General features: G+C 39.3%; 1 protein-coding gene across 2 annotated transcripts in view; it reads right to left on the minus strand.

Moving 5' to 3' along the window:
• Positions 1–3,178: 3,178 nt before the first annotated feature.
• LOC150076105 (pancreatic alpha-amylase-like) overlaps positions 3,179–14,827 on the minus strand; it is a 31,348-nt gene continuing 19,699 nt past the window's right edge. For both annotated transcript variants that reach the window (XM_090387772.1, XM_090387773.1), the window contains exons 5-8: positions 12,561–12,879; positions 12,066–12,444; positions 7,663–7,981; positions 3,179–3,275 (exon numbers count right to left, since the gene is read on the minus strand). In XM_090387772.1, the coding sequence (XP_090243898.1) occupies positions 3,261–3,275; positions 7,663–7,981; positions 12,066–12,444; positions 12,561–12,879 (1,032 nt within the window). In that variant the 3' untranslated portion in view covers positions 3,179–3,260. The remainder of the gene's footprint in view (positions 3,276–7,662; positions 7,982–12,065; positions 12,445–12,560; positions 12,880–14,827) is intronic.

Raw genomic sequence — 14,827 nt, forward strand, 5'->3', positions numbered from 1 at the left:
AAATAGTCACTTGGGGTCAGATCTTAGCTGTATGGGGGGGGGGGGCTGGTTTAATTGTACAAATTCACATTCATGAATTTCAGTATGTGCGATCCGGGCTATGTGCACTGACTGGTGAATTGTCATAGAGAAGCAAAACCCGATGACTCAACTTTGCTCCTCTGTTTTCCCGAATTGCAACTTTTAACTTTTTGCACAAGGCTGGCATAATGTTCCCATGTTATTGTGGGTTTAGATACAAGGTGATCAATTAACAATAATCCTTTTGTGTCCAACAAAACGAGGGCACTTTTCCAGCTGATCCCTTGTGCTTCCACTGCATGCTTTCTAATTTGGATTCAGAATCATAAAAACGTAGACAATTTCGCCACCAGTTACCAAATGGGATAAAAATCTATCTAGATTACCAAGAATTAATTTGAAATTCTCTTTTGGACTCCACCCTCTGATGTTTGCCATGAATGGAAAGTTTTCTGCAAACCCATCTTTCATAAACTTTGGATATTCCCAAATAGTTATGTATTATTGTTAAAATGCTTCCGTGGGAAAATATTAAATACTTTTTTTCAAGTTGGGACACTTTAATTCTTCTGTTTTTTAATTTTTTTTTTCAACGATGTATATTGTTTCAGAATTGATTGCTTTAGAGGGCCGACAAGACCTCGGATCTTCCTCAGCTGACTCTCGTCCTATTTTTAACTCTGCCCACCATCTTTCAACAGTAGCATAAATGGGTGATAATTACTCAAACACACACAGTAGTGTTATTCTTTCATGGATTTCTTTAGTATTTCTGTCCTCTTTGAGAAAAAAAAATTGATTTGCTGGATATTCATTCTTCTTCCGCTTATCAACATAAAAAAGTACACTTAGTGATCACTGAATTATGACCACCTAACGTGTTGGCAACCGTTCGAACTGATAAGAGTTGCTATTCACTATTCACTTATTGGAATTAACTCCACTAGATGTCCGAAGACGTCGGTAGGGATCTACAGCCATGCTGCTTGCAAGGCTTTCAATGGTGTCGGAATAGATGACGGTTGCGTGGCCATTTCACGTTCCAAAACATCCCACAGATGTTCAATTGGTCAGTTGAATTTGGTTGTTGTTGTTATTGAGTTTTAGGAGCATCGGCAACTAACGCCATGTTGCTCCGTGTATATTATCTGTAAATTGCGTTTGTTCTGAGGTCGATTTGCTGTTTGCTGGACGAAAAACCCTAGTTTCCGGGGGGGAAATGTACCCTCGCCTGAGACCAACTAACTCAGCCACTTTGTGAAAAAAGACCCATAAAAATTCCTCCCGTCTTTGACGGGATTCGAACTCAGGTCTTTTCAACCCGGTGTGGAGAGGACAGCCATCCTGCCAATTGTGCTGCCCACGAAGGTCCCGAATTTGGAGGATAATCAAAATGGGTGATATCTTCAATGTGTTTCTCGAACGATTCGTGCACAGTGAGGGCCCGATCACAGGGCGCATTATTATCTTGGAAGATCCCGTTTCTCTCCGGGAAAAAACACAATGTGGCAAGGTACACATGGTCTCTTAAGAGCTGTCGGTAAACTTCGCCAGTGAAATTTTGGTCCATACGCACCGTATCCTGGTTCTTGCCAGCAAAGCATGCCCCATACTAAGCAACCACCGCCATCTGCCTGGATACCAAATACGGAGGATGCGGAAAGGTCAGGGAATGAACATCGCATATCCCGGAGCAATATGGCCTTAGTTGCTAATGCTCCTAAAAACCAAAATAACAACAACAACAACAACAACAACAACAACTGCCTGGATAGTGGGCACTCTGCAAGATTAGGTCCATGGACTTGTGTTGCTTTGACCACACACGAAGGCGTCAGTCGGCGTGTTGCCACCAGGTATTTGGACTCATCTGACCAGCACTCTCGTTTCCAGTCCTCCAGCGTCAAAACAAGCTTTTGTTGACATCACAGCCTCGCCGTTGACGATGATCAGCATTGAGGAGAGGGTATTCCTTTGGTCGCCTTCTGTGGAACCCCCATACATCTGAGTGTGCGATGCATCATGATTTGGGAAATTGTTCGTGCATTCCCCATCTTGTATTGCGACGTCAATTGTCGCCAACTATATAATTGTGCAAGTCATTTTGACTTGCACAATCATTGCAAATTACCATTACTCTACCATACGAAGCTGTTCAGATTTTTATACTGTGAGCTCTGTGGTATAGTCCATTACGGATCGGGGTGGTCATAATTCAGTGGTCACTAAGTGTAAATTTCAGAAACTGCACAACGCATTGATATACGTATAATTATTTCATGTTATTTTATAAGATATTAAACTGTCAAAATAATCCATTCCATAATTTATTAATACATTTTATATACTCCGTTCTCAGAACTTTTTGAGGGGCCTTCGTACGTAGAGGATCATTCCGTTTTGTTTCTTTCAAATGATCAACCGAGAGAGGATTAATATTGCAGCCTTCCTCTTGTCAATGATGTGAACGACTTGATGAGAAGTATTCTTCAGCGATCGACACAGTTACATCAGTAATGTGACAGCGCATCTGACAAGAAGTTGATTACCGTTGGGATTACTGCTGGAAATCATATTGAAATGCCTTAACTGTTATTTCCACTACAGCTTTTGGTTTTCACTAATTCTCTCCCAGTGCAATGTAAACATTAGAAAAAACCATTAGAACAAAAAACCATTGAAAATTCATTAGAAGATTCCTTCGAAAATTCGTTTGCTTTTCATGTTTGTTTTATTTTTATTTTAAACGTTTCACCTTTCTAACATTTTTCATTGGAAGAGGGACCTCGTGAATATATATATATATATATATATATTTTGACTCTTGCCGAATACATCAAAGAGGACTTTACGAAAAACAAAAGCCAAAGGGATAAAAAAAAAAGAAAAAAATAAAGAAAAAATAGAACCACAGCGACAAAAACGGGAACCATCAGGTGTATCATAAATAATAGAAGGGGGAAAAAATAGAATTAAAATAAGGTTCACTTATTGGTTCACATCAGATGTGGTAAACTGACATTTATATATATCTAGGATAAGTGGTATTTCTATAGTTTTTGGAGTTTGATTTTACAAGAAAGATATTTTATTAAGAGATAAAGAATATAAAATAATCACATTATTTTATTTAACTATTCACAATTTCTATTTCTTTCACTGTAGGTAGTAATCTGAACATTAACTTTTTGAGGAGGTATTCGATGATAGTGGGGTTTCCATCTTCATTTCTGCACTTCTTACTGGATCTTTGACTGCAAAAAAAAAAAAAAAAAGCAAATATTACTGAATTATTCGTTTGAACTATTCTGAAAAAATGGGGGAGAAATAGTTCTTTCTTGTAAAACATAATTTGTCTGTAACAGAAGGTTGAAAAATTGATGATCACATGTGCATTGAAAAATGAGCCACTGACAGAACTTTCTGAGTTTATGTCTTATGGAAACAATCCTTCTACAGTTGTAGTTGTTGTTGTTGTTGTAGGGTTTTAGGCGCATCAGCGACTTAAGCCATATTGAGTCGTATATATTGTCCGTCTGTTGAGTGTGTTCTGTGGTTGATTTGCCAGTTTACTGGACGAAAAACTCTCGTGAGTAGCACGGCTGGTATAATCACCGGGTGGAAAAGACCTGAGTTCGAATTCCGTCGATGACGCGAAGGATTTTTATGGGTCTTTTCACAAAGTGGCTGAGTTAGTCGGTCTCAGGCGTGGGTAGCATGGTTTTTATTCCAGGAAACTGAGGTGTTTCGTCCGGCAAATAGCAAATCGACCACAGAACACACGCAATTTATTGACATATATACGGTGTAATATGGCCTAAGTTGCTGATACGCCTAAACCATACAACAACAACTACAACCGTACGAAAAACTCGTGTTTACAGGAGAGAAACCATGCTACCTCGCCTGAGACCAACTAACTCAGCTACGTTGTGAAAAAGCTCATAAAAATTTCTTACGTCATCCACAAGATTCGAACTCAGACGTACTGCAAAATGAATACGATTGCTGTTCATGTAATGTCCTCCATACGCTTTCGGATGAAATATCTACGAGATCTGATGACCAACTGGTATTTGTGGTTGGAGATACTTGTGTAGACACTTCGTCAAAATCCTCCTCTACCACGTTTACTCCTAATGGTTTCGCGTACTTGTTTCTCCAAGTCACCTCTCTCCAGCAGCAAATGTTTTTCGATTTCATTTTTGTCGAGTTGGAAAGTTTTCGGCGTATCTGGGAACAGCAGCTATGGAATTCTAACAGACCACACCATTTAAACCTTATCAGTTAACTCGGCAAAGTAAATAGATTTGTAGTGTCTTCCATAATGTCAGTTTAACAAGTGATGATCTGAAAACAATAAGGCAGCCTTCATGGAACCTGAAACTCAAGTAACGAACACATTGACCGCTAACGTGTACTATGCCACTGGTTACTCACTGCTCAGTAATTTACAAGTTTCTGAAATTTTTGATTAATGTTTAATAAATCGGAAATAGCCTTTTGAGACATAAGTCATTAGCCAAAACATTATGACCATCTACTACTAGCGTGTTTGGCAGCCTTTAGCCGTGATGACCGCTTGTATCCGGCTTGGCATCGACTACAGGAAACCGTAGAAGATGTCTTCAGGTAGCCTGGACAAAGTGGACAGAAGGACGAGAGAGAGGGGACTGTCGTGGACTGGCAATTACTGCGTTCCACTGCATCCCACAAATGGTAGATAGGATTGATGCCGGAGAAATTTGGCGGCCGGTTGCACGCGAAAGTTTTGAATATGATCTTCGAAACATTCCAGCACAATGCGGGCCTTGTGACACAGAGCTTGTCTTGTTGAGAGCCTCCAGTGCCATCTGGATACACAATCAACATGTAGGATTGGTTGCATGTAGTGTTTTAGGCGCATCTGCAACTTAAGGCACATTGCGCCTTATATAATATGTCTGTAAACTGCGTGTGTTTTATGCTTGATTTTCTGTTTGCGAGAAAAAAAAAAAAAAAAAAAACAGTTTCCGGGAGAGAAAACTATGCTGCCCTCGCCTGAATCCGACTAACTCAGCCACCATGTGAAAAAGGCCCATAAAAGTTCCTCGTGTCATTGACTGAATTCGAACTCAGGTCTCTTCCACCTGTGTGGGAAGGACGATTCTACCAAGTGTGCATTAGGATATCCATTAGGGTATCATGGAGGGCAAAAGTTGATCAGAAACAATTCCGAGGTACGTATGTACACTGCTCGACAAAATTAACAGAACAAAATATTTTTCATTAATAATGTATGTGAACATTGTTGCTGAAGGAGAATATTTGATATAATAGGCATCCTGGCATGCAAATTTCGAGTATCCAATAGAAATCGATCTACCACCTTACAGAGTTGCACATTATACAAATTATTCAAGCCTATAAAAACACGGGTTGCAACCACATCACTTCATTCTTCATTTTTGGCTTTCTCGGTGTGACAGCCACATCCCCCAGTACTCAGGTTTCAAGTCATCGTCGTTTAGTGGTTCTTAGAGATGGCAAGCCGTTGGACAACTTCAAGCCGGGCAGTCGCATGCGAAGGTGGCACGTTATCTTAATGTGTCACCAATGCTGTCTCGGCACAATGGAAGCAGTTTAAGGAGACAGGAACCATTACAAGAAGAGCTGGCCAAGGCTGCCCGATGACTGCGCCAACTAGAACAGACTACTATCTGGCTCTAATAGTAAGACGGAATCTTACGATATTCTTTCATCAACTCTCTTAAGATTGCTGTAGCCACAGGTGAAAACATTTCCAACAAGACTGTGTTAAGAAGACTCAATTCAAGTGGACTCTATGCAAGGAAGCTAGTGATTTGTATCCCATTAACCCCAAACCATTGCAGAACTCGTCGAAACTAGTGCTTTGAACATGCGACTTGGAGCCCTGAAAAGTGGGGTAGAGTTCTGTTCTCTGATGAGTCCCATTTTACCCTACAAACAGATTCTAGACGTTATTTATCATGAGACAATGAGGAATGCGGTACCATCCCACCAACATCAGAGAAATGGACACTTACAGTGTAGGAAGTGTTCTCGTGTGGGGCGGAATAAAGATCAACAGCCGCACCCGTCTTCATGTTTTTGATACGGAAGCCGTAACTGTGCAGACGTTTTCTTTTCAAGCACGAAAACGCCACTGCACTTAAAGCTCAAGTGGTGGAGGAATATCTTGAAACTGAAGACATCCAACGACTTCCGTGGCCAGCTTGATTATTAGATTTAAATCCAATGATGTGTGTCCATCATCACCAGATTTAAATCCAATGAACATGTGGCTATCGGCATGCAACGCGACGCCCAAAGGCGTCGCATTGCCAGCCGACAGCCAACCCCTCACTCATTTAGTGAACTAAAGTGTGCACTGGTGGAAGAATGGGATTTGTTGCCACAGAATCTTATGGAAACCCTTATTTGGAGCAGGTTCACCGCTATTAGGCCTGTTTAGCCATTGGAAGGGATCATACGCCATACCGTACTGATGTCATGTTACCACGTTTTTTACGTGTTCTGTACATTTTGTCGAGCAATGTATGTTCTTTTATATAGGGCCGCGCCTGGAACTACAATTCAACTCCACCAATGATACTCTGTAAAACTGGCCAACTGTAAATAGTGTGCTGTTTCCGATGCCCATCCTAACGACGTGGAAGTGCGCCAATTTCTACTCCCAGACTGTCCGAATCGGACAAAGAGAAAAAAAAAAAAAAAAAATGACGTGCTCCCATCCCACTGAAGGAGGAAGTGTCGATAATAATTGATCAGCATGGGCATATGAACAGGTCACCTACTGATTAGGCCTATCAGCAAGAGCGTCGGCTGGATGCTGTTCTCGGAAACGTTTCTTTGAGCTCTCTGGTTGTAGTCTGCCGTAAGCGATCGTGAGCCATCTGTTGTCCTGGACAAGCACGTGCCAACCGCCGTTCATCTCGACTGTCAACCAGTGATGGTCTCCCCATCCCAGAGCGTTGCGTGATTGTGAATCCCTCTTCCAACCATTCCCGTTACACCTTCACTATGGCGGCCCGCGAACAGCCGACAATGCCTGCGGTTGCTAAGATGCTGGCCTTCACCTGCCTAGCACCGCAAATCATTCCCCATTCAAATTTGTCAGATCCCTTCCCTTTACCAATTGCACGGACTTCGTACTGACAAACTGAGAGACACTACACGTGTTGTCATTATATATGCTGTGCCAGTCGGAAACGTCACTCCTAGGTGCTCTAGGATGCGTCCACTCGTGGATACAGGTGTTGTCGTAATGTTCAGGCTTCATCAGTTTATAGGAACTTTTTTTCTTATTTTTAACTGTGGAATATGCTCCTACATTTGTTCCGTGTAATTTTTGAAATATAAACTTATATAAATCAAAATCGTAACAAAAACATTAACTGGGACTCCCTTTCTGAAATTATATTTATGACGTCGATGCTATTATTATTTTCTTTTTCGAAAAATGGTTCAATTAATGTAACTTTAAGAATTATTGATATAGCGAGAGATCTTTCTTTTCTTTTTAATTCTCATTAAATTCAAGCGAGACAGGTGTGTGTGTGTGTGTGTGTGTGTGTGCGCGCGTGTGTGTGTGTGTGGTTTATGCATTCGTAATATTACCTCGACGTGAATTGCTATCATCGGATCTTCCCATTTATTATCGACGACAATCTGTGCGTATCCGCTTCCGTCTACGTACAGCGTTCTGCCCGTACATCTATTTTCTTCTATGTTTCCAGATATAACGTCGCAGTAGGTGCCAGCTGGTAAACCAGTTTTCAGTCTTTGATTCAGTGGATAATCTTCGTTGTTAATGGCAAGAAATCCTTTGTTACCTCTGCTGAAAGCTATTTGCTGATAACCGTTGTCCCACCAGTTTTCTACGTTGTCAAAACCAACAACGTTTCGAAAACGAACCATGTTGTATATTTGGCGCCATCTAGTGGACAAAATAAAAAACGGTTTTACAAAATAGAATCACTAAACTTAAATCAGAAAAATTCTAATAACCATATGAATTATAATAACGAAAAAATAAGCAAACAAAACATACTTTTAAGATTTTTCAGTCAAATGGTCGATACAATCTGTATTTATATAATACGCTTTTGTATTTGTAAGATGTAGATCTTACAAATAAAATTTAAATATTTGTTTTGCTAAAATAAATCCAGGAAGGGCAATGGAAAATGAGTATTAAGTTAAAAATAATAAGATTGGATATTTAGTTTTAATGTAAATAGGGTTAAAGTTTGAAGAAACACTGGGGATGAGAATTTAGGGATGAGAAAGTAATATAGAGAGCAGACAGGGATAGCACTAGAGAAGGGGTGCCGTTTGAGAACACACGTGAAAGGGTTGCTGAGGGCAAGAACAATAGGACCGTGAAATGGGATTAAGAAGCGTCTCTTTTGGTCTAAGCCACCATTAGGGAGTAAACATAAAATGAGTGGACGTCCAGTGTTCGCATCAAAAGAAAACGGCGTCAGGGTGACTGAATATTGGGTAAGTTGGCCATAGTTAGCAGAGAAAGTGTGAACACGAAAATGGGTGTTTTGCAGGCGATCGGCAAACACGAAAAGGTCATACTGCCGTGTAAAAAAAAAATAATAATAAGAAATTTCTAGAGAAGGGTTGGGTTGTGCGCTAGGGAGACAGCTGTGGTGAGTTGTTTTAGCAAATAGCAAGGAATGAAAAAATTAAACAGAGTTTGGGGATTAGTTCTGAGTCCTTGGGGGAGGCGTTCCAAACTTGAGGGAAAGTTTGTGGGGAGTAATTTGAGCAAGTGTCCATTCTGTATCTGACTTCTCTGTGGGCGAAAGGGTCATGAGTTTGCGGGTGTGAGTGGGAGTAGATTTTTTGGTGGTCAGAGTTCACATCTCGTGGTAGCAAGATGGAGAAGAAAAGGAAAAAGAAAAAAACGTGAGAGAAATGGGTAGTGAGGCGTAGAGGACGCGAGTAACTGTGGACTGAAAGTGATGATGATTTTTTGGAGGTATGGAAGAGTGGGAACATGTGCGTTGAAAGTTGTGCAGATAAGTGAGCCAAGAAGAGAAAGAAAGCCTGGTCCGGCATCAGAACGCAGTGTGCCCAAGAAAAGAAAGAAAGCCCGTCCACTACTAAGGAAAGCAGAGTGGCCAAGAAATGGAAGAAAGCCTGTCTGCCACGAAGGAATCCTAAACGCAAGGAAATTGGTAGTAGCGGCCATTCCAGAACGTAAGACTGTTCCTCTTTTTTTTTTTTTTTTTCTGGAATCCTGAACTCCAGGACGCATAATCTAGCTCTGTAAGGAATTGAGTGATTATCCTTTAAAAAAAAGAACATTCACGTTATATTAGGCAAATTAGTTACTAAAGTTGAGATAATTTGTTATGAATGCTAATGATTATGAAATAATGTAAGGGTGGTACAGTGGTAATAAAAAGAAAGTGATAGTATAAAGGAATAAGTAAATAAATTATATTTATAGGGGTAGTATTGTAGGGATGAGTTAACCTATATCATTAAATTAGGCCAGGTGCCAACACAAGGCAACATACCAGATGAGGTGTAGAGAGAAAGAAATGTTATTAATAGAGAAACCTCGTGAGTAAAGAGGGATGACTAAGATGGTAACTAGACAGTAACTAAGATAGAATGAGTGATTTACAGTGAACATTATTGAGGTAAGAGGATACCAGTTGTAACCAAATTAATGTGTTAAAGGCTAGAAACAAATATACAAAAAGAGTAATAAGAGCTGAAATGAAGTAATCATTTTATCACCGATGTAAGTGATAAAAATTGGTAATGGCAGAAAATGATTGAGTAATCATCGAGGATTCATATTAAGTAAGATTCAACTGATACAAACTGATGTTAATAATTTGTAAATTGAGAATAGTTTATGAGAGAGAGAGATAGTCTAGTGTAGTGTAGTATGGTTCAAATATAAGGAAACTGGTATGTAATTATTTGTTTTTTTATGTAAATGCTGTATATAATGTTCATTAAAGGTTGTAAATTTTTGGTAAATAAATGTGTGTCTTTAATGTTCTGCTAACATCCGCTTTACACATCCTAGAATCTAGAATTTGAACGCTAATGAGACCTCAGTAGCGTTCAAATTCAAATCAAAACAAAACAAAAAGAAACCCCCCACCTGGTATCTCGTTGTGAAGGTAGCCACAATATGAGATAAAACGATGCCGTTACACTACTTATGTAGTTAAATTTATGGGTAAATTATGGTGTATTTAGACCGATATTATATAGCTAATTTCAACCCATAACATATTATGCCTTGTGCATTTAGTCTCCAAAATATTAAAAATACGTAGATGCACACCAAACTACTACAAAAAACAGTTATGAGTTTAGCATTTGCGTTGATAAAATAACTATTTCCACTGACGTTTCAAGAGAAATTGTATTTTCTCATCATCAGAGAACTAAATTTGGAACAGGGTGCTTCAAAAGTCAGACAAAAACGCTAAAAGTTCATTAAGGAAGTTTGCTTGTTTGTTTGTAGGCTTTATAGCCTTGCTGCTCTTGCAAAAAAGCAAGGCCTTTTTTGCTGCCCCCCCCCCCTTTTTTTTTTTTTTTTGCCACTGCTAATACCAATACAGTACTAATATTTTGAATACAGTATACAAATATACTACAAGTTATATGGTCAGTTACATAGTTACATGGTTAGTCAATAGGAAAGGAAAGTAAACTGCAGCCATTACGACCCACTGCAGGATGGAAGCCTCTCAAACAATTCATGTTGAGGGAAATGGACCATAATCTGCCACGCTGGTCCAGTGCGGGTTGGCAGATTGACCCTATTTAGCAGTCAGAGGCTTGAACCCCAGGTCAATTCAAAGAGCGTACGCTACTGCACTCTCGCTCCTGACCACAAGTTATATATAAATATACCACAAATATTTCGAGTCTGTGACTGTTGCTTTATGGAGGTTTCGTTCAAAAAGACAACAGACAGGAGAAACCATATCAATTCACTGTCTGAATTTGTACCAGAAGGATAGACAGTCAGCTATGAATTTTACAAAAGAGTGACGGACAGACTGTTAAAAAGAATTCGGCGTGTTAGGCCAGACGCGGCCGAGTCAGGTGAGTGGTTCTTGCTTCACGCCCTCGTAGGCGGGTTTGGCACCTGCTGATTATTTTCTGCTCCCCAAAGTGAAATCCCACCTGAAGGGGCAGCACCATTTTTACAACGTTTCAGAGATCCAAACAGGGTTCTACAAGTTCAGTTCCACAGAGCCATCCAGAAACTGTAAGATCATGCAAAGAGGTGTACCAAGTTACGAGGAATGTTCGTTGAAGATTAAATGGTAATATATTTTTTTTTACCTTGAAGTTTCGATTTTTTATGAATGTAGTCTTAAAACTTTTCAGACTCACCTTTTGTAAGAAAGATTTAATAAAGACCAATTTCTACGTGGAATATTTAAATTCATTTACTGCCCAAAAATCAAAGCCTGAAGACAGATTTCAATACTAAATTTCGAAACGTAGCCAATTTTATTTAGCTATTGGGATTGTTTGGGGTATAATTGTTCTCCAATGCAAACTAACAAAGTAATTAAAATACTTTCATATTTTGCTGATTGTAGCTTAACGATTTTAGTATCATAAATCACTGAGTTAATCGATAACAAATTACGTTTTTTTAAACTCATATGCAGAGAATTATTTTAGATTAGGCAGTAGACTAATAATTGTAGTCACATGATGGTAAAATCATTACTAGTGCAAGTTCCAACGTGTGAATTGCTGCAGTATTTTTGTAGTTTAGCAGGTAGGAGCTGCATGCATGAAAATTTTACCAATCGTTAAGTTTTCAGGTTCAATAAATGACGTCATTTAGTGATAGTTGTGTAATAAAACTTTCATTGGTCACACGGCGATTGTTTTTTTTTGGATGCAGTCCACGTATCATGTGACCAATACGTTTTACGCATTTGCGAACATAATGGTTTGTAGTTTATTGATGTCTAATCTTGTTAAAAGAGGAATCCACATTTTTAACTTACCTGTGTTCACACACCCATCCGTTACCGCAGGCCAAATCAGCAGCGCGAATCACTGGTTTCGTGTTGAAATCGCTGTCGTGAGGAGGGCCGATCCAATCGTTGACGTCCTTTCCATTTTGGACGTAGCGGTTCCAGCTGAAGCTGCTCATCACGCGAGTCATACCATACGGCCATGCTAACATGAAAGCAGTAGCCATCTTGTACATGCGACTCTCAAAGTGGGTTAGAATGCTACCAAACCCTCCTGCTCCATGACCTCGCTGGTTATCATGGTTGTCAATAAAAGTCAGAGCATTGTTGGAATGTACAAACCCCCACTCCTGACCGAAGTTTCGAAGATATTTGAGTCTCTGGTTGTCATTTTTTCGTATGACATCGCCTGGTAAAGAGAAAGCTCAGTTATAGGTTTTCCATTTTAGAATACCGAAGAAGGAGTTGAAAAGAGTAAAATAGTTGACCTCTGACATTACTCACGATTCTAACAACAATACTTACCCAGTTTCTTCCCGTAGCGAAACTCCGTAACTCTTCCTAGATGAACGTACTCTTCCGCTTTAATTTTTTCGCCGCCCATGTCAATCACCTCCTGGTAGATGAAAGGTCGAGAATTTGGTGGGAAAAAATCGGTATTCAGATTGTGGAGGCGACCGTAGATGGCTTGCAAATCTGCGGGCCACATGTGTTTCGCGGCATCCACTCTGAAACCAGCGACACCCATTTCAATAAGTCGATTGAAATAATCGGCGATCTTGTTTCGGACATATTCGTGTCCTAGGTTCAAATCTAGCAGACCAGAAAGTTTGCAGTTCCTAACCTGAATTTAAAAAAAAAGAAAAAGAAAAGAATTTAAGTAATGTACTGTATATTTTACTCAAGAAATGTCCACGAAAACTTTAGCAAGTAATGCGTATCCTTGAGGCTGGATTTTCCGAACAGCTGGGATACCAAATCGGAAATGATTTATAAAGATATAATTTTATGAAAATAAAACGACGTATTTCTATTGGTCCGATTTTAGTTAAATTTGTGAAGGCTCAACAAGTCTTTCTAAAAGACTAGAATATAAAATTTTATGAAAACCTGCCTACTGGAAGTTGAGTTGTTATACATACGCGTATCGATAGATGGACATAGGGAAGACAATAGACTCTTCACGGATCTGCGAATTGGCCTAAAAGAGTGCCTTATACCCGATGAAGTTATATGACAGATAGCCAAACAGTGATTGCATTTGGTATTAATTATTTTAAAGAGTCCTAGAAATAAATCAAATTGATTTACAATCTCTATAACGTTTCGAGGGAATAAGACCTGAAAAGTCTTTTAAAAGATACGAATTAATGATGTTTATCAAAAAAGGACCTCTTTGGCATAGTCCATGACATCTTCCTACTGATTTTCTAAGATCCAAATTCCAGTCCATGAGAACTAAAGGAATATTTTTGCACTTCATCCGTTGAGGTAGTTGGCGTCAGACAATAGAACAGTGAGATTTTCACCATTTGAACGAAAGCAATATACAAATAATTAAGCACTCCCTCTGGATGTGTGAAACAGCATAGAGCATGTTTTTCGACTTTAAGGTGAAATAAATACAGAAAAGGAATGAAAATTACAGACAGGCCATCTGAATTCACCGATTCTACTTCAGAATGAAACAAGACCATTTATTCCCTCCCTTCTCTTCATTTCTTTTCTTTGCTCCTATTCTGTTTACAAATATTTCTTCAGATGAATTCCAAGGAGTTCGGGTATCTGTAATTTCAGAATTCAGTTCGCTTTAAATTCTTTTTTACAATACTATTATATAAGAATAATTTATATCCTGCGTGAGCACGCGCATGAGAGCGAATAGATACTATGCTCTCAAAATGATACGGACACAAAAGGATAATCACGCGTGATTATATAAATAGCGTTATGGTAGCGCATGGGTATAATTGAACTGAAGAATGCGTCTTGTACAGTATCAAGCGAAATGTAATCTTGGAGCAGAGATTAGCGAGTTGGAACATGGTCAAATTGATTTTGTACCATATTAGCTTATTACAGAGGTTCCCAAACTTTTATACCTTGAGCCCCCTTAAAATTTTTCGTAAATTTCAGGTGCCCCCAAGTTCCAGAACAAGTGCAAATGAACAGATTTGACATAAAATTTAGTTCAATACATTTAATTTGAAAGAAAAGAAATACGAATAATATATAAATAAACAAAAAGTGCTTCGTATTTGGATTAATTAGGGTGGGTTGTCCATAATTCATTAAAAAAATGCTTCATGAAAACAACAAGCGTCCCCCCCCCAAAAAAAAAAACCAAGTGCGCCTCCCATTGGGGTCGTGCCCCCACACTTTCGGAACCTCTGGCTAAGTGTTAGATTCGGTCGGTTTTTAAGTTCCACGCACCACTGTATCGAATATCATATGGAAATGGAAGGACAAACTCATGACTGCTCGGATACCGTAATAATGTTGTCTTAATTCAGAAAGTGGACATTGAAATCACGGTACACTGTTTCAATATAATGGGAGAATCTCAGCCTGACAATCACCAGGCTGCCATATGGATTGCATCGTCTCAGCTGGAAAGTAAAAGTCGTTCAGGTGGTGGGAGAATGTTTTTCGTGGTAAGCCGTTCGACCACTAGTTTTTGTTGGACTGAATGCATTTGTCATATCGTGATATTCTAGACAATTCTGTAATTCCTAAAGTATTGGGCTTTTATGGCGAAGGACCATGCCATATTTTAGCAGGACAATACTATT

The sequence above is a fragment of the Mastigoproctus giganteus genome, chromosome 13, assembly GCF_048544385.1.
Source record: "Mastigoproctus giganteus isolate SK-2022 chromosome 13, ASM4854438v1, whole genome shotgun sequence".
NCBI classification, from domain to species: Eukaryota; Metazoa; Arthropoda; class Arachnida; order Uropygi; family Thelyphonidae; genus Mastigoproctus; species Mastigoproctus giganteus.